Source organism: Salmo salar, chromosome 01 (assembly GCF_965601325.2).
Source record: "Salmo salar chromosome 01, fSalSal1, whole genome shotgun sequence".
NCBI lineage: Eukaryota > Metazoa > Chordata > Actinopteri > Salmoniformes > Salmonidae > Salmo > Salmo salar.
In genome coordinates this window covers 44518556-44546503 of record NC_138291.1, presented here as the reverse complement: position 1 = coordinate 44546503, position 27948 = coordinate 44518556, and the positions used below count along the sequence as shown (strand labels likewise).

The 27948-nt window shown below is 41.5% G+C and overlaps 2 protein-coding genes across 6 annotated transcripts in view; both read right to left on the bottom strand.

Moving 5' to 3' along the window:
- Nucleotides 1-1754: 1754 nt before the first annotated feature.
- On the bottom strand, nt 1755-22246 carry LOC106603645 (dihydropyrimidinase-related protein 5). 2 transcript variants are annotated; one of them, XM_014197568.3, is made up of 14 exons: nt 22114-22246; nt 19880-19934; nt 19483-19695; nt 15822-15980; nt 10431-10610; nt 9824-9892; nt 9480-9524; nt 9212-9287; nt 6716-6872; nt 6035-6176; nt 5610-5752; nt 4571-4778; nt 4118-4283; nt 1755-3658 (listed from the first exon to the last, which is right to left on the bottom strand). In XM_014197568.3, exons 2-14 carry the CDS (start codon nt 19925-19927, stop codon nt 3573-3575), a joined length of 1692 nt encoding a protein of 563 aa, XP_014053043.1. In that variant the 5' UTR covers nt 19928-19934; nt 22114-22246; the 3' UTR covers nt 1755-3572. The 2 variants fall into 2 exon arrangements, with proteins under 2 accessions (XP_014053043.1, XP_014053038.3); XM_014197563.3 differs by lacking the exon at nt 22114-22246 and adding an exon at nt 20055-20078 and having other exon boundaries at nt 3337-3658.
- A 647-nt stretch (nt 22247-22893) lies between these two features.
- Nucleotides 22894-27948, bottom strand: part of LOC106603656 (DNA (cytosine-5)-methyltransferase 3A) — a 77756-nt gene continuing 72701 nt past the window's right edge. For all 4 annotated transcript variants that reach the window (XM_014197582.3, XM_014197592.3, XM_014197601.3 and 1 more), the window contains one exon: nt 22894-26372. In XM_014197582.3, the coding sequence (XP_014053057.2) occupies nt 26231-26372 (142 nt within the window). In that variant the 3' untranslated portion in view covers nt 22894-26230. The remainder of the gene's footprint in view (nt 26373-27948) is intronic.

Sequence of the window (27948 nt, the reverse complement as noted above, 5' to 3'; positions counted from 1 at the left end):
GCCACAAGAGTCACTACAGTGCGATGTGACAAGGTAATGCCGGCCGGCCAAACCCTCCCCTAACTCGGACGATGCTGGGCCAATTGTGCATTGCCTCATGGGTCTCCCGGTCGGGGCCGGCACGGGTATCAAACTAGCATCTGTAGCAATGCAGTTTGCACTGTGATGCAGTGTCTTAAACCACTGTGCCACTCGGGAGGCTCCATCCACAAAGTTTTTAATATTTATCAATTGCCTTGCACAAAGTATCAAAATACAACTTAAACAGGACTCTTAAAGAGTTTTTGTTAAATGTTAATTGTATTTTTTGATCACAGAAACACTGAGAAAATATGGAAAAATAAATCAATAATGAAATGTTAATTATATAAAGCAGCCTGTGTAATCATCTGCTAGAGAGTAGCCCCAATCGGCCTGAGACAAAGGAATACATTTGGGCCAGATAACTCACACCGGAATCGGCCCGAGCTCAATCCCCGCATCCTAGCTATAAGTAATACTGCCTAAGGTGGCCCAGACTCGGGCCACATGACGTCCGCCAAGTCTGACTCTCAGCCGAGTGCTCCGATTCTCAGACGGAATCGGCCCAGATCCACTCTGCTAGCTGGGATGCTAAGTAGTTGCAAAGTAGCTTAAAAGCAGTAAGTAGTTGAAAAGTTGCTAATTAGCTAAAAAGCTAAAGTTGTTCGTGATGAAATTAAAATGGGCAACCTTTGGGCTGCTAGACCTTCACGTTATACTACCACCCATCCACCGCAACAATTTATTTTTTCTCTTAAGTAACCATCTGTCTTATGTAAATACCAAATGTAACATATCATACTAATTTGTACTATGCTACGTCTAGTCAATGAGACCAGGCTGCAACCATACGCTCCAAAATGCTATGTGTTCGAAAAGAACACTGACATCTTGCCAAGGCAGAGATGCACCGAGACTCACTCGGACACAGCACTGGCCGCATAAATTCTAGACTAATGGGAGTGGCCAAATATCATCAGCCCACCACCTTTTGGTGTTTTGTTTAAACGTGCGTGGGTAGCCTAGTGAAGGAGCCCTTTGAAGAGATTGTTTGACAATCAGATTAAAACATCATGACTGGTTGTGTTAAAAAGGTAATGCCCCTATAAAAAGGTAATACATTTTTAAAGTTAAATGACAAATCTTTACGACTAGGCCCACAGAGATCCTATTGAACTAGGCTAATAGAGATTAATCGGCGGTGATTGGGAATCCCATAGGGCATCTCGCACAATTGGCCCAGCGTCGTTTGGGTTTGGTCGGTGTAGGCCGTCATGTAAATAAGAATTTGTTCTTAACTGAATTGCCTAGTTAAATAAAGTTTAAATAAAAATAAATACAAATGGACGTCCCAAGGAATCCCCGATAGCACGGACCCCACCACTACCGACGTTTCGTCTGCAACGATCCAGGAACTAATGCGTCTGCGCGGGACTCCATGCTGTTAGAGGCGAGTCTATGGTAAATATATAAAAGGACTTTGACCTATTATAGTGAGTAGACACTAGCCTACATGTTATTAGGCCTCCATAGAGCTTTGCTAAAGACCGATGTGGTTATTGGGGTCGTTTTATTTACCATAGATAAACGTTATTATATCATGTTATAGGTTATTACATGCTAAAGCGTCACAATTGTACATACATTGCAATGTATTGAACCCCATTTGCCAAATACAGTATAGGCTATAGGGCCTATTATGTTTAGCTTTTTTAAAGAAACACAATTCAAGCTTGAAATTTCCGTGTGGTTTATTTGCACTCAATCATGTGATAAAGAGCTGCAAGAACACATAGGGTAAAACAAAACCAAACCTCAGTGAAAACACAGTAGGCTATTCAGCACCAGTGAGGACCTCTTACACTGCAGTCATATCATGTACAGTGTGGTTTGGACTATGGCAAAACAATAAAGTATATTCTTCACAAACAAAAGTCATATGATATGTTCTCAGTAGCTTACAATGGAACAGTGTCAAGACAATTTGAACCCCCCAAAAAACATCTGTGGTTTTCCGTTGACACAATCTTGAATAAGCATGCCATCCAGTAATATAATGACAGTGCATCGTTGAATGACATTATGACATAAACACATAACAAACCTGAAGAACTTGCATTTGTATATTTCCATTTCCATTATAATACCCAAGATTCAGTCAAATGATAGATGATGCACTTCGCTTACCCAATCGACAGTGGTACAACTTTGGAAATGTCAACCCAAAAGATATACAAAACTGTCAAATACTTTTCAGTGCAAGACCAGAATTCCTCAGTGTTGTAACAAAAAAAAAGAACCCCAAAGACATAAAAAAGTGTTATGTGCTCAGTAGTTAGTTTGCACATCCTTCAAATAATCACAATCATAAACATGCTATCTCTAGTAACTGTATATGTGTTTAATGTGAGACTTCTCTTATGAGAAAAAGGCATTTCAGAGTGAAGCTAGCTAACTTGTCGCTAACAGACAGAGAAAAGTAAAGAAATATCATATCACCATTTACACATAGAATGATGCTAAATCTGAGTCATATCAGTGCCTCACATATAATTGTTCTATGCAACAACATACATACAGTAAACACAGCGTAGGTTCATTCACATTGATGGGAGATGAGATGACCAGGAAGGAAGAGAGTGCTACTATATTCTACTGTAAACAGCAACATAGAAGCTATAACAACTCTGAACTTACTTAGCCTACGTATTTTGATGACTTACATCATCCTTAGTTGTTCAGGACTCATGATTATACGTTTGACAGTGCTGTAAAGGGAAATGACATCTTTTCAAATAACATTGTAAGATAAACATTTTTTTTTAAAGTATCAGCTTGCATTTGAGTTTTCGTCAAAATTAGACAAAGGGAATCGTGAAGGGACCCGAACAGAAAAAAAGGTGTTTCACACAAAAATTATTATATTCACGTTATTTCATGTCAAGTGCTTTGAGATATTGTGTAGTAAATAACTAATCACGTGAATTCATGACTGTTCTGTATTTGTAGAAAAAGTTGTTTTGTTACACATAAAATCATGTAAGGAAAAGGCAGCTAAGTAGTACATGATACAAGTGCAATATTGTAGGTTAAACAGTGAGGTAAACCAATTATCAACTCAACCCCATCCCCCCCTCATCCCCCTAAAACCATTAGTGTATAATGACATTGAGTACTTTCTCTAAAATACATACATTTATCCAAAACAGTCAACTAGCAACTTAGCTACCGTGCAAATTTAGTTTAGATTTGTCAAAAATTTGTTAAGCCCAATATTGTTCAGGGTTTGACCATACAGGCAGATATTCCAACAAATATTAAAATGACATCAATGTCATATAAATGTTACTCAGACCCTGTCATCATATATACACTAAATACATGATTTCGTTTTTTGAAATAACATGTAAGATTTTCTTTTCTTTCTATGCTTTCTGGGTGAACGTAACAAGCAGTTTGTCTTAGTTGGCCCTGAACTTTCTTTCAGGTTTCATTCTAATAGAGAACTACAGTAATTGTTTGGTTCTAGAACTCACTACTCTTCCACACAGTTACCAGATGCCACTGGATCGACCACCTGGGGGGGCCAGAATCCTCGCAGAAGATCTCTTTGGGATTTTATCATCAACCTGGGCACCTGGAGAGATTGATGAAACAAAAAGTGGGAAATAACAATCTCTCAGGTTAACAAAATGTAGCTAATTGTGCTTCTTTCCAGTAGAGATTGAAACACATAGATATAGTAGATACTGCATTAGAGATGGTGATTAATAAAGTTATATAGGCCTTAGAGGGAGAGATGCAAATGATCCAATCCCAACTTGCAAAAAAGTGCTTTTTATAGGCCTATTATGCATTTTGTATAAACAAATAGAATATTCTATAATTGTGGTACATAAATGGTAAACTATTTATAGAATATTCTATAATTGTGGTACATAAATGGTAAACTACTATGCATTTTGTATAAACAAATAGAATATTCTATAATTGTGGTACATAAATGGTAAACTACAAATGGTAAACTACAAATAGAATATTCTATAATTGTAGTACATAAATGGTAACTAAAGCGATGTGTGTGTGTGTGTGTTACCAGAGAGGCTGAAGCTGGACTCATGCAGGTCTCTCTGTCCTCCGTGCTTGGTGTGTGGTCGTGTTGGAGTGTCCCCATCACATGGTCCACAGTCCTTCTTCCCAGAATTCATCAACGCTACGTCTCCTACGTAGGGCTCACGCTCCACGGCCTTCAGGGCCTGACACTGAGGAGAGAGAGACACACATGTGCGCACGAGTAAGCAGAGATGCAAACACAGAAACGCGCACACACACACACACACACACACACACACACACACACATACATAGACACACACAATAATTAGTCTCTGGTTACACACACAGTAATAATACTTCATGACAATCAAGACAATCTGAAGCAGGTATAGGACAGTTTATATGATTCAAAGATCACCTTTCATCTGCTGCAAAATTCATAGGTAAAGGAACATTTTCAAATCCACATCCTGTTGATGGCTTTTTAGAATACCTTCTCCCGCTGCACCATTTTCTTGTAGAGGTAGTCAGGGAAGGTTCTGAGAGGATAGAACTTCCCAGAGCCCTCGGAGCACGTGAACACTCCGTTCTCATAGACCAAACGACCACGGCTAATGGTAACCAGGGGGACACCATGGCAACGAAGACTCTCGTACAGGTTGTAGTCTCCACCCTGCACCTGTGTGTCCACAGAGATGGTCCTGGACACAGAGAAATATATTGTCTTAACACATACAATAGGTTATTGGTCCTGTGTGGCTCAGTTGATAAGAAAAGCATCTGGTAAGTGGCTTATATTATTATTGTTACTCTATACTCTTAGAGGTAAAGGTGCCTGAAAGAACCTTTTGGGTTGCCACACCGGCGTAACCTTTCAAGTTGAAAAAGGTTCCTAGAGGAACCCCTCTGAAAAGGGTATTCGGGGAACCCCTGTGTAAAGGATCAAACCAGAATCTTTTTGTGATACATTTTTTTTCCGTTTTAATAATATATTGTAGAGGTGTCAGCCTATCAGATAGGAGGCGTGGCTTATTGAAGGCGTGGCTTTCAGATAGTTATTTTTGGCCACCCGTTAATGTAAATGTCATTCCTGTTCATCATGTTATGTTAGAATACTGCAAATAAAAAAAGTAATTGAAAATGTTTCTATATTACATACTTTTATATAATATTTACATTACTGATTACACATAGTAATAAAGTTGCATAGGCTCTTGAGGAACCCACCTCTGTTAGCCTCATTAACTCTAAAGGGTGGCCCCCAAAAAATATCTATCTGAAAGCCACATCTCCACTCCAGGGTTCCCCCAGGAACCCATTGCTACATTGAACCATTAAAGATTCCTCCAAGAGCCCCTCAACTAACCAAAGGTGCAAATATGAACCGTTTACTAGCAATGGTTCATCGAGTCACCACTAATTTTAAGAGTGTATAAAAGAAAAACCTTAGCATCCCCCAGAGGGTAAACGGTCGCCGTAGCGGTAGTAGTGAGAAGGGAGGGAGTGAGTGGATAGTGGATACGGTTACATACTTGGTCCCTTCAGGGTCCCAGACCACCACGTCAGCGTCAGCCCCTGGGATGATCCTACCCTTTCTGGGGTACAGGTTGTAGATCTTAGCTGCGTTGGAGCTGGTCACCGCAACAAAACGGTTCTCGTCCATCTTGCCTCCAACCTACAGTAGCAGAGGATTAAAATGATCCATGTCAGATGGAGAGGGCAGAGGGAGCAAATCTGTTATCAAGATGTCAAGCACTAGACTCAAAAAGCATATGTATTTGACAGGGACCATGCACAACATATATTGCAACAGATACATGTCCAACGGCAACAACGTATCATGGCAGTAGTTAGTTACAGCAGTCACAATAGCAGATCTAACCTTTCTGTTGTCATTCTATACAGCCGTAGAGCCTTGCCTACGTACAAACAGTAGAGATACATCATGTTTGCTTACCACTCCTCTCTCCCAGATGACACTCATGCGGTCCTGGATGCCCGGGACTCCGTGGGGGATCTTTGTGAAGTCATCCTTGCCCATAGCCTTCTGTTTGGTGGTGAAGGGACGGTGGTCAGACGCCACTACGTTCAGCGTGTCACTGTAGTGGGTCAGAGAGAAGGAGGAGAGGATAGGTCAGGGGGAAAATATAGAGAACGCAAATATAAATTCTATTAACTTTGATTTGATAACACTACGTTCAGAGTTTCACTGTTAAAGCCTAGAGAGAAGGAGGCGAGTACGGGTCAGGGGGGAAATTTTGTTGACATTTTATAATACCAACAGCAAAAATAATTTCTATATACTAATGAGAGCTACAAGCGCTGTTAAGACTGGTGCCTGGATTCAATCCAACACAGATGTATGATTTGTGCACAGCGGTAGAATTTAAAGGCAATTTCCCAGACATCACATTCGCTGAATAAATCAGCAATAATTCAGCAGGGTACAAAGGAAATGTGCCCCTCTTACTTCCCAAGTAGACTTATCAGGCAGGTGTGTGTGTGTGTGTGTGTGTGTGTGTGTGTGTGTGTGTGTGTGTGTGTGTGTGTGTGTGTGTGTGTGTGTGTGTGTGTCTGTGTGTGTGTGTGTGTGTGTGTGTTTGTGTGTGTGTGTGTGTGTGTGTGTGCGCGCTCTTACTTTCCCAGTAGACTCATCAGGTAGTTGGGTGTGTTTGGGTCCAGGCGAAGAGGAGGAACAGTGACGTAGGCTGCAGCATGGGCCCAGTCCTGATGGTAGTACTGCAGACCGTTCAGCACCGCATGGGCTGTGGTGGTCTCCCCATGGACCACTTTACCTGTAGACAGATTATATAGATGGATTTATACATGTCCATATACAGTGCCTTCGGAAAGTATTCAGACGCCTTGACTTTTCCGCATTTTGTTACGTTACTGTCACGTCCTGACCAGTAAAGGGGTTATTTGTTATTGTAGTTTGGTCGGACGTGGCAGGGGGTGTTTGTTTTATGTGGTTCGGGGTTTGTTGGACTATGTACTTATGTAAGAGGGGTGTTTGTTTTATGTGTTCCAGGGTTTTTTGGTCTATGTTCTATGTTAGTGTATTTCTATGTTCAGTCTAGTCTATCTATTTCTATGTTTAGTTCATTGGATTGACCTTCAATTGGAGGCAGCTGTTCCTCGTTGCCTCTGATTGATGGTCCTATGTATAGGGGTGTTTTTGTCATGGGATTTGTGGGTAGTTGTCTCCTGTTTTGTGTTTGTGCACCTGACGGACTGTTTAGTGTCGTTCGTTGTTTTGTATACGTGATTTGTTTGTTTTTTCCTTCTTTTGATTTAATAAAGAAGATGAGTATACACGTTCCCGCTGCACCTTGGTCTAATCCTTACGATGCCCGTTACAGTTACAGCCTTATTCTAAAAACTATTCAATCGTCCTTTTCCCCCTCATCAATCTACACACAATATCCCATAATGACAAAGCAAAAACTGTTTTTTAGAAATATTAGCTAATTTATAAAAATAAAAAAAACTTTAATATTACATTTACATAAGTATTCAGACCCTTTACTATTTTGTTGAAGCACCTTTGGCAGTGATTACATTATCGAGTCTTCTTGGGTATGATGCTACAAGCTTAGCAGACCTGTATTTGGGGAGTTTTTCCCATTCTTCTCTGCAGATACTCTCAAGCTCTGTCAGGTTGGATGGGGAGTGTTGCAGCACAGCTATTTTCAGGTCTCTCCAGAGGTGTTGGATCGGGTTCAAGTCCAGGCTCTGGCTGGGCAACTCAAGGACATTCAGAGACTTGTCCCCAAGCCATTCCAGCGTTGTCTTGGCTGTGTGCTTAGGGTCATTGTCCTGTAGTAAGGTGAACCACCCCAGTCTGAGGTCTGGAGCAGATTTTCATCAAGGATCTCTCTGTACTTTGCTCCGTTCATCTTTGCCTCGATCCTGACTAGTCTCCCAGTCCCTCCCTGCTGAAAAACATCCCCACAGCATGATTCTGCCACCAAAGAGTTAATCTTGGTTTCATCAGACCAGAGAATCTTGTTTCTCATAGTCTGAGAGTCTTTAGGTGCCTTTTTGCAAACTCCAAGCGGGCTGTCATGTGCCTTTTTCTGAGGAGTGGCTTCCGTCTGGCCACTTTACCATAAAGGCCTGATTGGTGGAGTGCTGCAGAGATGGTTGTCCTTCTGGAAGGTTCTCCCATCTCCACAGAAGAACTCTGGAGCTCTGTCAGAGTGACCATCGGGTTCTTGGTCACCTCCCTGACCAAGGCCCTTCTCCCCCGATTGCTCAGTTTGGCCGGGCGGCCAGCTTTAGCAAGAGTCTTGGTGGTTCCAAACTTCTTCCATTTAAGAATGATGGAGGCCACTGTATTATTGGGGACCTTCAATGCTGCAGATAATCTTTTGGTAACTTTCCCCAGATCTGTGCCTCGACACAATCTACGGACAATTCCTTCGACCTCCTTGGCTTGGTTTTTGCTCTGACATGCACTGTCAACTGTGGGACCTTATATAGACAGGTGTGTGCCTTTCCAAATCATGTCCAATCAATTGAATTTACCACAGGTGGACTCCAATCAAGTTGTAGAAACATCTCAAGGATGATCGATGGAAACAGGATGCACCTGAGCTCAATTTCGAGTGTCATAGCAAAAGGTCTGAATACGTATGTAAATAAGGTATTTCTGTTTTGTTTTTTTATATACATTTTAAAACATTCCTAAAACCTGTTTATCGCTTTGTCATTATGGGGTATTGTGTGTAGATTTCTGAGGAAAATGTTTTAATTAATCAATTTTAGAATATGGCAGTAACATTACAAAATGTGGAAAAAGTCAAGGGGTCTGAATACTTTCTGAAGGCACTGGACTGTGATGTGTAGTGTGTAGTATTGGCCAGTTACTGTACAAGACAGACAGACAGACAGACAGACAGACAGACAGACAGACAGACAGACAGACAGACAGACAGACAGACAGACAGACAGACAGACAGGCAGACAGGCGGGGTTCCAAAAGCACTTGTGGTGAAGATCAGCCCAGACCAAGCCAGCAGAGGGTCGCAAACCACATGAAAAGTAATCTGTGATATGCACAGGACAGGATACGACAGGACAGAACAAGATAGGATACGACAGGACAGGATAACATACGCCTTGGCCTTACCCTGCATCTTGGCTGTGGCAAGCACATCTCCTGCTGACATGCTGGACACGTTGACAAGGTAGATAGGACAGTGGGCCTGAAAGAGAACGACAGAGAGTGAGACAACATGTCTTAGAGAGAGTTTCACTAGAAGAAAGCATGCCAAATATCCATGCCAAATGCAGTACTAGTTCCAGATATTGCAGGGTATTTCGGGGGCAGTTACCATTGTACTGAAGTGCTTGATGATAAAGAAAATGCAACAAATTGACACAGAACACATACTCACCCTATTGGCGATGGTGATCGCCCGATGGGTGGCCTCTGCCTCCAGCTGTGAGAATGAAAAACAACCGGATATTGTGTTGAGTTGGTATAAGACGATCCTCAATGCTAGGGTCATTACAATATTATGAAGGGCTGATATCTATAACATAGGCACTGAAAATGCTTCACTGGAAAAACAATAAGACTATAAAACTGTAATGGCTATGTCTATGACGTCATGAAAGAAAAGATAAGGAGAATGTGTCCATTATGAGCACAGACTGCAACAGTAATATATAATAATATAATGAGAATATATGCCATTTAGCAGATGCTTTTATCCAAAGAGTAAAGAGAACGTCTTACCTCCTCTGGTCTGCTGATCTCAATGCCCTCTGGGCCGCTGATTCCCAGGTCCAATGCCTCTTTGGCTCCCTAGAAAACACACAGGAATCCTGGTGTATGTGCTGTATCACTGATAGAAATAGGATGTGCACTAAATATGGCTGACGGTTCATCCATCACGGAACGTTGGATGTCCTTTCAAGTAATTTTAACTCTATGGCAGGGATGGGCAACTTTGATAGGGGTGGGGGCCACAAAAAAACAGGAACTCATCATGATGGGCCGCAATGGTTCGTGGGTAAGTTACAATGGTCCCCCCCCCAAAAAAATGTTTCTCTATGGGCTCTGTCTCATCTCTGACCTTACCACACAACAGCCCTAGTCTTGTGTGAATAAAACTGCTTACTGTGGTGGCAGTCCCTCTGTCAAACCAGTACCAGTCAGTTTCTCACACTTTTGTAAACTGTTTGTGTCAGCCAATTTATTACAGTTGGATAGATAAGTAAGGGTTTTTAAAAGTAATGAATGCAATTAAGCTGACTTTGTTGTATTTCTTTCTGAGCAAAGACATGATGGAAGAAAAGTCATTGATGTGGGACTACATATTGAACCAGATTCTGAGACTCACCTCGGCCACTAGTTCTCCGTTCTCAGCGTGTACACGGGCCACAGCCCCGATGTCCTTACAGTTCTGTAGGGCCTGGAAAAGCTCTGAGTCCCTCAGCATGAACAGGTCCTTATAGGCCATGAACATCTGGAATGAGTTGATCCCTTTATCTCTCACCAGGCTCTCCATCTCAGCACGCACCTACAGGTCAGGGGTTAGAGGTTAGAGTTTTTATTTTATTTTATGTTTTATTTCACCTTTATTTAACCAGGTAGGCTAGTTGAGAACAAGTTCTCATTTGCAACTGTGACCTGGCCAAGATAAAGCATAGTGTCACTCCCTGACCTGAGAGAGTCGTTTTTCTCTGTTTGGTTAGGTCAGGGTGTGACATGGGGTGGGCATTCTATGTGTTGTATGTCTATGTTGTTTTTATTTATTGGCCGAGTATGGTTTCCAATCAGAGGCAGCTGTCATTCGTTGTCTCTGATTGGGAATCATACTTAGGCAGCCCTTTTTCCCACAGTCAGTTGTGGGATCTTGTCTTTGTGTTGCATGTGTTTGCACGCATAGCTTTTCATTCGTTGTATTGTTTATTGTTTTTTGCTGGTTGACATTTAAAATAAAGTATGATGGACCCAACTCACGCTGCGCCTTGGTCTACCTCTAACGACGGACGTTACACATAGCAATTCGACACATACAACAACACAGGGTTACACATGGAGTAAACAAAACATACAGTCAATAATACAGTAGAACAAAAGTAAACAAAAAGTCTATATACAGTGAGTGCAAATGAGGTAAGTTAAGGGAGTTAACCTGTTTAATGCCATATCGTTTTCTTCACTGCATTGCAGGCATTAGCAGGCAAAAGACCATGTTCATAATCATCATCGTTGCCACTGTCTAATAAAGGATGTAAAAAAAGAACTATAGCAAAAATTAGTTATGTAAAAATGATTTCATACTCCACATTTAGGGGGGCCATGGTGGCGAAGTAATTACAATATAGCAATTAAACACTGGAATGGTAGATGTGCAAAAGATGAATGTGCAAGTAGAGATACTGGGGTGCAAAGGAGCAAGATAAATAAATAAATACAGTATGGGGATGAGGTAGGTAGATAGATGGGCTGTTTACAGATGAACTATGTACAGGTGCAGTGATCTGTGAGCTGCTCTGACAGCTGGTGCTTAAAGCTAGTGAGGGAGATATGAGTCTCCAGCTTCAGAGATTTTTGCAGTTTGTTCCAGTCATTGGCAGCAGAGAACTGGAAGGAAAGACGACCAAAGGAGGAATTGGCTTTGGGGGTGACCAGTGAGATATACCTGCTGGAGCGCGTGCTACGAGTGGGTGCTGCTATGGTGACCAGTGAGCTGAGATAAGGCGGGGCTTTACCTAGCAGAGACTTGTAGATAACCTGTAGCCAGTGGGTTTGGCGACGAGTATGAAGCGAGGGCCAACCAACGAGAGCGTACAGGTCGCAATGGTGGGTAGTGTATGGGGCTTTGGTGACAAAACGGATGGCACTGTAATAGACTGCATCCGTTTTGTTGAGTAGAGTGTTGGAGGCTATTTTATAGATGACATCACCAAAGTCGAGGATCGGTAGGATGGTCAGTTTTACGAGGGTATGTTTGGCAGCATGAGTGAAGGATGCTTTGTTGCGATATAGGAAGCCAATTCTAGATTTAATTTTGGATTGGAGATGCTTAATGTGAGTCTGGAAGGAGAGTTTACAGTCTAACCAGACACCTAGGTATTTGTAGTTGTCCACGTATTCTAAGTCAGAGCCGTCTAGAGTAGTGATGCTGGACGGGCGAGCAGGTGCGGGCAGTGATCGATTGAATAGCATGCATTTAGTTTTACTTGCGTTTAAAAGCAGTTGGAGGCCACGGAATGAGAGTTGTATGGCATTGAAGCTTGTCTGCAGGTTAGTTAACACAGTGTCCAAAGAGGGGCCAGAAGTATACAGAATGGTGTTGTCTGCGTAGAGGTGGATCAGAGAATCACCAGCAGCAAGAGCAACATCATTGATATATACAGAGAAAAGAGTCGGCCCGAGAATTGAACCCTGTGGCACACCCATAAAGACTGCCAGAGGTCCGGACAACAGGCCCTCCGATTTCACACACTGAACTCTATCAGAGAAGTAGTTGGTAAACCAGGCGAGGCAATCATTTGAGAAACCAAGGCTGTCGAGTCTGCCAATAAGAATGTGATGATAGACAGAGTCGAAAGCCTTGGCCAGGTCTATGAATACGGCTGCACAGTAATGTCTCTTATCGATGGCGGTTATGATATCGTTTAGGACCTTGAGCGTGGCTGAGGTGCACCCATGACCAGCTCTGAAACCAGATTGCATAGCGGAGAAGGTATGGTGGGATTCAAAATGGTCGGTTATCTGTTTGTTAACTTGGCTTTCGAAGACCTTAGAAAGACAGGGTAGGATAGATTTAGGTCTGTAGCAGTTTGGGTCTAGAGTGTAACCCCCTTTGAAGAGGGGGATGACCGTGGCAGCTTTCCAATCTTTGGGAATCTTAGACGATATGAAAGAGAGGTTGAACAGGCTAGTAATAGGGGTTGCAACAATTTCGGCAGATAATTTTAGAAAGAGAGGGTCCAGATTGTCAAGCCCGGCTGATTTGTAGGGGTCCAGATTTTGCAGCTCTTTCAGAACATCAGCTATCTGGATTTGGGTGAAGGAGAAATGGTGGGGGCTTTGGCGGGTTGCTGTGGAGGGTGCCGGGCAGTTGACCGGAGTAGGGGTAGATAGGTGGAAAGCATGGCCAGCCGTAGAGAAATGCTTATTGAAATTCTCAATTATAGTGGATTTATCGGTGGTAACAGTGTTTCCTAGCCTCAGAGCAGTGGGCAGCTGGGAGGAGGTGCTCTTATTCCCCATGGACTTTACAGTGTCCCAGAACTTTTTTGAGTTAGTACTACAGGATGCAAATTTCTGTTTGAAAAAGCTAGCCTTAGCTTTCCTAACTGCCTGTGTATATTTGTTCCTAACTTCCCTGAAAAGTTAGGGGCTATTCGATGCTAATGCAGAACGCCACAGGATGTTTCGTGCTGGTCAAGGGCAGACAGGTCTGGAGTGAACCAAGGACTATATCTATTCCTAGTTCTACATTTTTTTAATGGGGCATGCTTATTTAAGATGGTGAGGAAGGCACTTTTAAAGAATAGCCAGGCATCATCTACTGACGGGATGAGGTCAATGTCATTCCAGGATACCCCGGCCAGGTCAATTAGAAAGGCCTGCTCGCAGAAGTGTTTGAGGGAGCGTTTGACAGTGATGAGGGGTGGTCGTTTGGTCGCAGACCCATTACGGATGCAGGCAATGAGGCAGTGATCGCTGAGATCTTGATTGAAAACAGCAGAGGTGTATTTGGAGGGCGAGTTAACAAGATGAACACAGTCAGGAGTAGGGCTGTTACAGTGACAGTATTACAGCCACACCGACAGTCACGAGTCATGACGGCAGTCAAAATGCAAGTGACCGTTTAGTCACGGTAATTAGGCTTCTCCAAGCTCTGATGCTGCTGCTGGTCAATAGTAGCCTACCAAACTTGCTAACTGCCTGGTACTCAGCACTCTATTGTCCCTCTAATCACTCTGACATCAATGCAAATGTAATCAAAAATCGAATCAAACACTTCATGAGAGCCCATGAGCTCATGTTCCTCAACATTTCTATAAGCTATGCAATTGCGTGAGAAAACAGAGTGATGGCCTCTGTTAAAAAGAGGAGGATCCCATCAGCTTTCTGTAGGCTAGACCTATTATATTTTTTTCTCAACTTTCCTAATATTAAGCACATTGCTTCTCTTTATAACAGGTGTATAGTCTACCTGGCTGGCATGAAAATGAGCCACGGGAAACACGTTCTCCATATGCTATTTAAGTGCATAGATGACATGTATTTTTTTCCCCCGCCACTGTTTCGATTACAGGTGCATGATAATGGTCCATTCTAAATCAAAACAAATTTCACACACATATTATTTAGTATATGTAAAGATTAATTCAAGAATAGTCTGATGGGTGACAATATTAGCCTATCACTTATATATTATCACTTGAGAATGATAACCAGTTTAAGGCAAGAAACACTGCATGCTTTTTTTATGTGACTTTTTCAAATCATAGTCCCACACCTCATGTAGCTTAGCCCATAGGGCTATATGTTCTGATAAGGTTTGTATCACAACTAAACTGGCCAAATAATTTCTTAAAATGAAGCACATTAATCCGCTATACAATGTGTATAGAGCCTAAGACTGGCATACATACGCAGTGCGTGAGTTTCGAGCTTGGGGAAGATAATTTGAACCCATAAAAATGCATCTTCATAATAAAAGCATTACACGCATAATCGCATTTGCGGTCACTTTTGATAATGGTGTTTTCCTGCTAATGGAACATTTGCGCTTATAGCATACTACCGTGTGCACATTGCTGCGCGTATAAAGTGAAGAAATAGCCTAATAGTTCATTAACATTTTAAACTAAACGTTCTGATCTGTTGCGTCAGGCTCATTGCTCATTGTCCCAGACTATCCTAAACTATGTGTGGAATATTTATTTCTCGCACAGAATAGAACACGTCAACTTTTGTACAATGGGGGATAGTAGATTGACATAGGCTAGTAGTGCTTTTGCTGTTCGTTAGGCCTACCCATCTTGTTGGCTGACGAAAAGTAAATGTGGACAGTTGTTCCAATATCTTCAATATGCGCCTCGGAATTTGCGCAGTTGCATCCCCGATGTGTCTGTCTTCACTTGATTGTAGCCTGTGAGAAAGACCCGATCACGTGACGGACAGCCAGCAGTTATTTCCTTGACAATCACAGGCTGACAAAATGGCATGACCACCACAGCCTTAGTCAGGAAGCCCTAGCGTTTCTGAGGGGGGGGGGGGGCAGTGCACCTGTGACAACAATTTTGGACCCCCTTGTGGCCCCCCTAAATGTGGAGTATGAAATCATTTTTACATAACTAATTTTTGCTATAGTTCTTTTTTTACATCCTTTATTAGACAGTGGCAACGATGATGATTATGAACATGGTCTTTTGCCTGCTAATGCCTGCAATGCAGTGAAGAAAACGATATGGCAACAATAACGTCTAATGTAACTGGCCCCTCTAACAATACAACTGGCCCCAGCTTGGCCCCCCCAGTTGAAATGGTCTAGAACCGCCACTGGAGAGGAGTCATACCTTTTCATACTATTGTGCCAACCTGAATCATAGTGTGTTGGCATTGATATTTTCCTTTCAGTGACTTTTGCAGCACAGTTCCAGCAACTATGGTGGATGTGTAACCAGGTCAGTGCAGTACAGATCTTAGCTCAGTTAAATGAAAAGGGTATAAACACCAGTTATCAAGGGAGTGTGACAGTTACCTTGGGCCCCCACCAGGTGACTCCCATATGCAGGGCGTAATCGCAGCAGGCTTTATTGTCGGCCTGGGAGCGAGCCTTCTCGTAGGCTTCCAGTAGAGATTCATTCTTCTCTGGTAATACATGTCCTATAACCATGGTGGTACCTCCAGCTAGGGCTGCCTGTTGACAGAACCACCAGTATCTCAGATCAGAGAAGAGACAGACATTACAACTATGGATACCACTTTACATAAAGGTATATTATACTGAACAAAAATAGAAACGTAAAGTGTTGGTCCCATGTTTCATGAGGTGAAATAAAGTATACTTTATTTTCTTCCATACGCACTAAAATAGTATTTCTCTCAAATTTTGCGCACGGCCCACCAACTTGAGGAGTATTTCTGTCCGTAATAAAGTACTTTTGTGGGGAATTACTCATTCTTATTGGCTGGACCTGGTTCCCAAGTGGGTAGGCCTGGCTCCCAAGTGGGTGGACCTATGCCCTCCAAGGCCAGCCCATGGCTGTGCCCCTGACCAGTCATGTGAAATCCATAGATTAGGGCCTAATTCATTTATTTAAATTGACTGATTTCCTTATATGAACTGTAACTCATTATAATTGTTGAAATTGTTGCATGTTGCATTTATATTTTTGTTCAGTATAGGTACTACGTTACATTAAGAAATACTTTATAAAAGTGTTTGTAAATGGTTTATAAGTAGGAGGACATTGAGACACAATACATTTAAGTATCGCTATGCAAAGGCTCCATAATGATGTCTGGTCTGGTTAATTAATGCCAATGACAGTATAGGGTTAATGCATGCATCCATTATCCTCTATAAATTCCGGGGCAAGACATAATTAACATGCCAACATACCTCAGGTTTAAAACCAACAGTAAAATGTGTCAATTACCCCTAATGTTTATTTACTGGATGGGAGGTGAAAAACATCAATCAGTAACTAGATTCGAACACAGGAAGGGGACTGGGAGATAACCCATGGGGTATAATGAAATGATATTACAGAGCATGATGATGGTCAGTGAGCTAATGTATATCAAGGAACTGCGAGTCCTTTCATTGTTTATTACACTATCAATCAGCTATTCATTTAGGGCTGTATATCTGAAGCAAAGGCAGACGTACTAGATCGAAAAGGTAGTGATGAAGAATACATTGTATGGCCATCGAAATAGTAAAACAGATATATATATTCCAGAGGATACATTTCTACTGTATATTCATAGATTCCAAGGTATGAAAGCTTCACTACTGCTCCATTACATATTTGTGAGTGTACTAAATCCTTACAAAACCAGGTTGATACTGATGTAAACAACAAATACATTCTATATGAAATCTTTCCAAATACTTGTAGTCTGTTACTATGTGTAGCTAAGTGAACGCTCCAAAGAGCATCTTTGAGTCAGCTGACCTTAGAGAGAGTGGAGTACTGTCTGGTAAGGACTGGGGGTGTGTCTAGTGTTTTGGAGAACTATTGTCTTCACGCACAATGGCCTGAGTGAAAAGGCTTCGCAGCAGTCTTTGCAGCAACCCGATGGTAGCCATGGAAACAGAAACTGATCTGCATTTGTCTCTGTACTCTAGCCGGGCAGCACGGCAGCAGCTGCCCGGCTAGACAGATCCGCCAACCCCAGTATAGCAGAACGGTAGCATCTCCTTGGCTAGCTTGTCGTTTATGTCTAAAACACAGCTATGTTCTCAGACTCTATGTGTCATCTCTGGGTGGTAGAGCATAGAGAATGATGATTGATGAGTCATGCATGCCCTGAGATGATCTGGGATAGCCCCAGTCTCAGTCTCAGTGTGTGCCCCTCCACCATTTTCTCTCTGTCTCTCTCTCTGTCTGTCTCTATCCCTGTAGCATCTTCTCTCTCTCTGTCTCTCTCTCTCTGTCTCTCTATCTCTGTCTCTCTCTGTCTCTCTCTCTCTGTCTCTATCCCTGTAGCATTCTCTCTCTCTCTCTCTCTCTCTCTCTCTCTCTCTCTCTCTCTCTCTCTCTCTCTCTCCTGTCTGACTGCATCAGGAGTCAGCACACCCTGCTACAGCTTCCATAGCTTTCTGCCACATTATCTATATAAATCATTTATGGGGTAGGTGAGATATGTAATAAAATAAAGATTACTCAGAATAACAGAGAATATTATATAATAAATATCTTGAGTCAGCAGCCTTATGTATCCACTATCTTTGTCTAAATCAAAGAAGCATCTCTGAGTCTGAACCACGCCCAGTTTATTACTGTAGTAGTTCTCTGAATATTTCTTGGTTTCTACCCAAATCCCTAATCAACCCCTAGCTCCTAGCTACTTCTGTAGATCAAAGAGTAATTACTTGGTCATTTGGTAATTACTTCAACGTGCCTTCTGATAGGCTGAGTGGGGTTTTGGCCATAGGCCCTATTGCTTACACCTATCCAAATCTTTCACATCTACAGGACAGGAGTGTCTAGGGATGAGGGGATGAGGGGCTAGGGCAGGGGTGGGCAAACATTTGGCTCGAGGATTTTGAAATTCAACGGAGCGCCGCATTTTTTGGGGGGGACCAATTGTTTGTTAAAATCAATTTGCGGGGGCCTCCCGAGTGGTGCAGCGGTCTAAGGCACTGCATCGCAGTGCTTGAGGCGTCACTACAGACTCGGGATCGAGTTTCCTCTGACATATTGGTGCGGCTGGCTTCCGGGATAAGTGGGCATTGTGTCAAGAAGCAGTGTGGCTTGGCTGGGTCGTGTTTCGGAGGATGCACGGCTCTAAACCTTCGCCTCTCCTGAGTTCGTACGGGAGTTGCAGCGATGGGACAAGACTGTAACTACCAATTGGATACCACGAAATTGGAGAAAGAAAAAAAAAGCTGTCTCGCGGGCTGGATTGAAGTGCCCGGCAGGCCGGATACGGCCAGCGGGCCGTACTTTGCCCCCCCTTGTGGGGTAGGGGTTGACTTGGGATTCAGAGTCTGTCTCCACCTTAAGTCTGAGGTTACTTTCTCACACTCCAAGGCAAGCTGGGAAGATGAGTTTATTTAGTTGCCATGGTACATGGCGGTCCACTGGGTTACCAGGAGAGGAAAATATGTTTGACAGATGGTCGTTTCCCACTAGACTGGGCCAATTATTGTGTATTAAATGGTACATACTAATTATGTATCTGTCTTTCCAGTTCAGTTTAATGACCTACCTTATTAGTATAATGTATTACTAAATTCCCAGAGGGTATTGTAATAATGACGTCATTGCAACCATTTTGCTTCCACTGGGATTTGAAGTGCTGTAACTGAGTATTTGGCATTTCTAGACAAACATTGCCACAGGTTTCTACCAAAATACACACATAGGGAGAGTAATGCCAGAGCTACAGCACCAGATCATTTTATCAATGAACCAACCAAACAAATGTGATTGACACAGCCCTTTTTGCAACCACATATCACAAGGTTTTGTTCAGTAACCCTGCCTTAATCTCCAGAGCATGCGGCAGCACAGTGGCAAAGAAAATCTCCCTAGAAGGAAGAAACCTGGAGAGGAACCAGACTCAGATGGGAGACCCGTCCTGCACTGGCTATACCGGGTTACTGAGGGTAATGCCAGTGTCCTTAAGCATGGTATTTCCCTCTCAACCTCACAGACAGTCGTAGAAAAGCTGTAGATCATTCATACCTTGGTGCCGCTATAGTAGTCATCCACGGTGGTAGCGTTCATGAAACTCTGCTGCAGGTGCACGCTGGTGTCAATCCCCCCGGGGAGGACCAGTTTCCCGGAGGCGTCAATCACCTTGGCCCCTCCTGGGATCATCAGCCCCTCCCCCACCTGCTGGATGATGCCGTTCTCAATGTACACATCCGCCTCCTGCGTGACATCATCGTTCACCACCTGGTGTCAAAAGGGAGAAAGAAAATGCACTAATCTGGTGCTGGAGAGAATCAGGTGTTGGACAGGAGAAAATGCATACATGAAACAGGTAATATCTGCAATTCTGTAATGCTTCACAAGATTTTTTTTTAGATGAACATATAACAGCCCAACAACAACAGTCAACACAACACACCACACCCACCTTGCCACCCTTGATTAGGATCCTGGTTGTCGCTGAACTGGAAGACATGATGGCTCTGGAAGAGAGAGATTAGAAGTGAAGGGTTAACAAAAACACTACCATGCTTTTCTCATTTGTGGTGCAGGGAGTTACAGCCCCAAAATTGATATTGTAGAAGAAAAAATGTTTTTTAGACCTCTGCATATTTTCTCTGGAAGAGACAAGCAGACAAAAAAAAAAAATGTTTCACTCTCATGGAGAACGGTATTAGTTTCTGACCAGTTATACCACCTCAACTACAACTAGGCATACAAGCTCTGGTACCACTAACTGTCATTGGCATTACATTCAGATGTGAGGAGGGAGTGACCCACTGAAGAACACAAATGAATCGCTGTGTTCTAAAACAAGCTATAACACAATAAACATTGTGTTCTCAACTTGGCATGGCCAGGCTGCTGTGACATCAACGAATGGGCCTGAGGCGGTGTCTGTCACTGAGTATGACCACACATCCCTTAGCTTAGCTGTCTGTCTGTCTGTCTGTCTGTCTGTCTGTCTGTCTGCCTGCCTGTCTGTCTGTCTGTCTGTCTGTCTGTCTGCCTGTCTGTCTGCCTGTCTGTCTCTCTGTCTGGACTAAAACTGTTCAACAAGTCACACAATAGTTCACACCTTTCATCCATAACAGAATTCCATATTTTTTTTTCTTCTAAAAACTAAATGTAGCACATTATAAAGTGAACCTGTACATACATATTGTAGAAGTGTACTGTGGTACGAGACATAGAGGAATTTCTTATCGCGTAAGAACGTTAAAATATTTCAATATTCCAATACTATAATCTTTCTTGGATGAATATGATTAACATCCCCCAGGGACTCCTTCTCTTTATGTGTTGTGTGTCTAGGTGGGTGTGGGAGTGGTAATGTATGTGACAGTGTGGGGTGCGGCAGCCAGCAAGTTTACCACATGCCCTCTCTCCTCATGGATCCAGATTTGGAGCTGAGATCATCTATATAAGATGATGACTAGACGACACCTTGCACATGAATGCTCAGACTCAAATCAAGGCCAACTGTAAAGGCAGACAGCCGATGTCTTAAATGTCATATCATGTTCATTTTGAAAGGAAGGGAATATGCACCAACCATTGGTTATCCATCACTTCTACTGACCCACATCTAACTGAGTGTTCTAGGATTAAGGATTAACGAAATAAATGAAGTAAAAAAAACAATATGCCTTTCATGGATAGAATAGAAACAAATAGCCTACAGGCTACTTCAAAAAGAATCGACTAATTTTAGGGTGGAGCACAACTCATTAGTCTATGCGAGCGCATAAATAAATGGCAGGCAGTCTTCTGTAGCTAGCCTAATTGTCAGAGCTAAATCTATTACTATTACAAACGGCGTTTAGGAATTTCACACACAATTGACATGAACCTAGAAATGACAGTAGCCAACGTAGATATTTCTTTGGAAAATTGGTCATGGAGTTTGAAACGTCCCAAATAGATTCCCTCATAAAGTATAGCCATTTCAAGGTTTATAGCCTAAACCTGTTATAGGCTAGTCTGTAACAAATACGGACAGGACACACATTTCATTTACTACGGTTTTAAATCACTATGTAAATAGATCTAAAATGATACATTCCACATCGCACTTGACACAAAGAAACACCGGCCTTCATCACTCAGGATACATAACCGACCCAGAAAACGATTCCCAGAAAACGGTTTCCAAAACACTCCCACCCTCCCCATGATAACGGAACACTCCATAATAATCACCCTCTTCCATCCCACCGCCTAAAGATCATGTTGCACTTGCATCGTAGTAATCGATGGGCCAAATTCATAGCAAGTGTAATTGGATAGTTATAGTATTTAGCCTATGTTCCCAGTCTGAGTCCCATATACCGTCTGCCGGTATGATCATGTAGGTTCTAATTTCGAGTACCCCCCCCCCCCCCCCCCCCCAAAAAAAAAAGCCAATGACATGAAAGGAATCAGGATGGCAAAATCAGATATGAAAAATACGCAGTCAGGACTCCGGGTAGAAAACCCCTTACAGACATTCGGGCGGTCGCCATAAGAAACAAAGTATCCACATAAAGAAAGCATCCGTGTCTAGGGACGATCCAAACACCCGCATAGTCTGGGCCCCCAAGTCAAAGCCTCTTCACATAATTCTTAGTAAACAGCCTATCAGTACGCTAAGGTTGCACATCTCGATCGCGCTCCACATACCTCTCCTAAAGGCCTACGGCTCCACAACGCCTTTTCGGTTACTATATGATAGCCTACAACAGCACCAATCCGTTGAATGAGACGAACACTTGCTGCAGCCAGGGGCAGATGCTTCACTCTGAATCCAGCCTGCTCAACCTCAGGTCGCAGCATCCAAGTCCGTGCGACGTGCAGACGCTCCAATCACCGATAGGAAACGCAGACTCGGTCACCAGATGAACCAATTACTTTGCACTTAAGGCGTGTCCACTTGGAGGGGGATGTACCATTGTGGGAGGAACTGGGTGTGAACTGTGATTACAGGAAAGGAAAGATCATGGATAAAGCAAGGAGGTCATATAATCACTAGCCTATAAATTAAAATACACAGTATTTCTAAATGATTCATTAAGTATACTATTCAGATGTATGGTTTGTGTAATCATTATGAAGACAAGAGAACACACTAGGCTATAATAAACACTACAAAACAGATGATTATTATTAGTAGTAGCAATCATTAAATGTGTGAGCAAATGCAGGGTGATGTGAGCAAAAGCAGAACTAACAAACTATTACCTTTTATACTGTTAAAAGAAAAAGGTCCCTCTGAGATTTTAAAGTCATTTTTAAAGATTTTAAAGCAGTTTAAAAGTAGGATTTAGCTCTAACTTTAGTATAGATGTAGAACAATGGTACCGTAGTATGTTATTATGTTGCCAAGGAACCTGATCAATAGTGATAAGATTTTGTATCGTTCAATTTATTCTTGGTACGGGTGAAGAACAACAGGAGCTATCATATTTTTGCACAAAAACAATACATTTATTCAAGTGTTCTCCAGCACAAATACATAAGGAGCCTTTTCCTTCTTTCTGGGTACTAAAACATAAGTATTGGGTAAAGGGTGGAGAATGACTGCTACATTTGCTGTACGCACTGATCATCTTAAAGAAGAAAAACATAGGCCATAAAACAGTTAATATGACACAAAAGAAGAAGCCAAACACAGACTGAGCGCCAACTAACAGTATCACTGGATTATAGAACTGACCTGTCTGAAACAGTGAAATGTCATGGCGAGCATCCCAAATGGCACCCTATTCACTATATATGGCACCCTATGGGACTTGGCCAAAAGTGGTGCACTATAAAGGGAACAGGGTGCCATTTGGGACAGAACATTTGCCAATAATAACAAAAGCATCAATCAAGAAACGACAATTGAAAACAAGACATGGAAGATAGGATATTATGGCATGGAATGTAGGATTAAGAAGCAATGCAAATGCCAAGTTTTAAGCATACATTATGCATTATGCTACAGTAAAAGTTCTTACCGAAATGTTTATCTTTTTTTTTGTTGTTATTTCCCATTACGGAGTACATGGTTTTCCCCCCACAGATAAGCACCAACCAACTACAGCAATTTCTAGTCTAAAACAATATAGGAAACTCATAATTTATTATTCACAATTTTTTCAAGTACAAAGTTAAAATGCCTTTGTTAATATATGCATCATATGAGAGTGAAATAATAGTGCTCTTTAATCATTACTATAAGGAACTTAAAAACAGTCATTGTCAAGACAAGTTTTATTTCTCTTCCAAACAAATATATTTTTTCTTGATTAGATAAAATTTTTAGCACCGTCAGAAACACCTACAATCCCTCTTTATAGTTCTTTAAAGAAACAAAAGCAACAACAAAAAACAACCAACATTATGTAGGGCTGTGCAGTGAAGTATAGACCGTTCCATCTTAAAGCTGTCATTATTAGGCTACTGTTAAGATCACGTGACACATTTCAACTGGATTCACTCAGAACATTGGAAAACAAAACAAATGAACAGTACTCGAAGGCAAGACTCGGAGTCTACCCACCTCTAAGGCTTCATAGCTTATTTTGATGAAATTTGTTCAATTTTACTTGATTACATTTTTTTGCCCTAATTTTTTCTAATTCCATGATATATATTAGCAAAGAATTATATTTGTACATCTCATAGGTAATAAAAAAAGAGAAAAACAAACCAAAACCAGCAACAGGAAAACTCTATGTACAAAATGTACAAGGGGCTTGGTCATTTGCTATACAGAAGGGGAATTAATGTCAACACAACACACAAGAATTCCTGCGAACCCAATGTGTGAAGTTCAATTAAAACGGTGGCAAGGATACAGTAAGGTCACTTAAGAACTTAATCATGTATGAAACTACATTTATGAAATTAAGTCATATTGAATATTTAGATGGGACATTGGTAAGTCATAATCTCTGCTCTTTTTTTTTGGCCACTGTTCTCTCTTCAATTTTGAGTTCTGACAAACTCATTTCTAAATCTTCCAAATTCAAGGTCATAATAATTCAGATCATCAGAAAATGCAGATTTGGAATGTAATCCAAGTTTGGGTAATAATCGTTTGAATATCTCGCTCTCTTTCGCTCTCTAAACATTCGGGATCTAAATCCTACAATCGTAATAGAAATAGACACATTCTTTTTCATCCAGAGGATGATACTGAATTACTGCTTTGAACAGAAGACAATATGTTAACGGAGCACATGAATCATTTTTCAATCAATTGACTGTACATTGAGTAGCATCAATAATGAAATCGTTTCCATGGATACAACACCATTCTAATAATCCATTAGTTCACTTCTATTGGCACAGCCCTACTGTATAGAAAACATACTGTATTACACAATGGTAGAACAGTTCACCTCATAAAAACAAAACAAACATTTCACAAGAAAAAACAAGAAATGTTTCTATACTAAAGAAAAAAAAGAAGTATACATATAAAAAAAGTGCTTTATAATGTTGGTAAAACAGCACAAAATTGCTATAAAAAGGTAGAAGAACATTGTGAAGCCGCACCATGTTGTTTGAAGACTTGCACCTGACAGTATCTAGTTTGCAGGGGTGAGAAGGGAAGGAGAGTCTTTACTTGGTTGTGGAAACACCAGGGCACCCACACTCCCTCCAGTCCACCGACCATGCTCACTAACAGTTGTACAGTAATGACATTGGTCAGGATGAAACTACAAAAAAGTAGTTCACCACAGACTTTGATCAAGATTTTTTTGTTTTTGTAACTACAGAAAACATCACTGCCCATGTGGCTAGCTTCATTTTCTGTTTGTGCAGAGTCTGACACAAGCAGGCATGGGGGGCCTGAGTTTGCGTGTCGCAAGGCTTGGAAAAATGATTAAAAAGCACCAGTACAATTTCTGTTTAAAAAAGCTGTAAAACATAGGAAAGAGGATATGGCATGCTATTCTGCAGTCTTCTGCCGCCACGCCTTATTTTATCGCCACTTTGAAGTCATTTCAAGTTATTAAGATAGCACAGAACTTCTTTAAGTGTGAAAACATCACACTGAAAAAACAACTTTCCAGGCAATGTTTTTTTATATATTTTTTTAAATTTCCCATCTTGTCTAAAGTGTAGTGCCTGTGCCACATGGACTGTGATGTTTCCTATTGTCTCGAAGCACCATGGTATTGTAACCATTTTACAGTAGTACCTTTACCTTCAGTTAACTGTGTATATAAACTGTAAACAAAGAGGTATATGTGATCTGGTGTTTTGGATTCATTAAGACACAGCTTTCTGTGACACTGAAGAAAATCACCCTTATCCACGTTAGCTCTGCGAGGCTCAGTAGCTGGATTGCTTCGTCCACTTCAGATATAGGCCAAAATCATGCCTACACAGCCAAAATCATTCACATACATACCGTACATACAGTATGATAAACTCTTATCTTTCAGATCTTTTCCAATCACCCAATCCTAGTCTTTATTCAAAAAAAAAAAAAAATCGCACAGATCATAGTTTCTTCTTTCTCAGTGCCTTGAGAAGAAAGCCTTGTCTCAAGTATAGCTTGCACAAATAAATCAATAAAAAAAATACTGGATAACACTGCTAAAAAGGTAAAATGACATATACAAATTAAATAGAATAAGAAGTACACTTCAAAATACAAGAAATAATGTGAAATATCTACTCTGATGATGTTTTGCTTGCCTGAGAAATGATACCAGGAAGTAGTATAATTTCACCACAACTCTTGTTTCTAGTTACAACATCAGTTATATGTTTGTGATGGTTTTTAAGCCAAGTCTTGTTAAACACAGGCAAAGTACTCTTTGAGTGGTGCAAACAAGTGACGGATGACCGGTACACTCCACGACCTTCCCAGAAGCCTTTGCCTGGCCAGCCGACTCATGTTGGACACGTCTGTGTAATGGACAGGGAAGCCAAACACCCTGGGGAAGGAGACAGTAACCAGACAGCCACCAGAGGGAACAAGAGACACACAGACAGAGCAGGAGACAGACCGACAGATACACTTGAGAATTAGTGACATCTAAAATGGCGCTATATTTTGAATGTGAGATTAACTTTTAGGTGCTTCATAGAAGGGTCATTTGGTATTATATCTATGACTTCCTGTAAGAGAATCATTTGAATAATAATGTATCCCATTGGGAAAAACTGCTTATAATGACTAGAGGTCGACCGATTAATCGTAATGGCCGATTAATTAGGGCCGATTTCAAGTTTTCATAACAATCGGTATTTTTGGCCACCGATTTTATTTTTTTATGTAATTATTATATTTTTTTTTTACACCTTTATTTAACTAGGCAAGTCAGATTAAGAACACATTCTTATTTTCAATGACGGCCTAGGAACGGGGGTTAACTGCCTTGTTCAGGGGCAGAACAACAGATTGTTACCTTGTCACCTCGGGGATTCGTTTTTGCAACCTTCCGGTTACTAGTCCAATGCTCTAACCACCTGCCTTACCTTGCACTCCACGAGGAGCCTGCATGGCAGGCTGACTACCTGTTACGCGAGGGCAGCAAGAAGCCAAGGTAAGTTGCTAGCTAGCATTAAACTTATCTTATAAAAAACTATCAATCTTAACATAATCACTAGTTAACTACACATGGTTGATGATATTACTAGTTTATCTAACGTGTCCTGCGTTGCATATAATCTATGTGGTGCCTGTTAATTTCTCATCGAATCACAGCCTACTTCGACAAATGGGTGATGATTAAACAAGCGCATTTGGTGAAATACGGTTCCGTATTTCACTGAAAAAATAAACATTTTGTTTTCGAAATGATAGTTTCCGGATTCTACCATATTAATGACCAAAGGCTCGTATTTCTGTGTGTTATTATGTTATAATTAAGTCTATGATTTGATATTTGATAGAGCAGTCTGACTGAGCGGTGGTAGGCACCAGCACGCTCGTAAGCATTCATTCAAACAGCACCTTCGTTTGTTTACCAGCAGCTCTTCGAATTCTTCAAGCATTGGGCTGTTTATGACTTCAAGCCTATCAACCCCCGAGATTAGGCTGGTGTAACCGATGTGAAATGGCTAGCTAGTTAGCGTTTCAAACGTCACTCGCTCTGAGACTTGGGAGTGGTTGTTCCCCTTGCTCTACATGGGTAACGCTGCTTCGAGGGTGGCTGTTGTCGATGTGTTCCTGGTTCGAGCCCAGGTAGGAGCGAGGAGAGGGACAGAAGCTATACTGTTACACTGGCAATACTAAAGTGCCTAAAAGAACATCCAATAGTCAAAGGTATATGAAATACAAATCGTATAGAGAGAAATAGTCCTATAATTCCTATAATAACTACAACCTAAAACTTCTTACCTGGGAATATTGAAGACTCATGTTAAAAAGGAACCACCAGCTTTCATATGTTCTCATGTTCTGAGCAAGGAACTTAAACGTTAGCTTTTTTACATGGCACATATTGCACTTTTACTTTCTTCTCCAACACTTTGTTTTTGCATTATTTAAACCAAATTGAACATGTT

What these genes read in the sequence shown, in the direction of transcription:
- LOC106603645 (XM_014197563.3), bottom strand. An exon ending in TCCTAATCAAGGGTGGCAAG is followed by an intron (nt 19,696 to 19,879) that starts GTGGGTGTGGTG and finishes TTTTGACACCAG; the next exon opens with GTGGTGAACGATGATGTCAC. An exon ending in AGATCAGCAGACCAGAGGAG is followed by an intron (nt 9,525 to 9,823) that starts GTAAGACGTTCT and finishes TCATTCTCACAG; the next exon opens with CTGGAGGCAGAGGCCACCCA.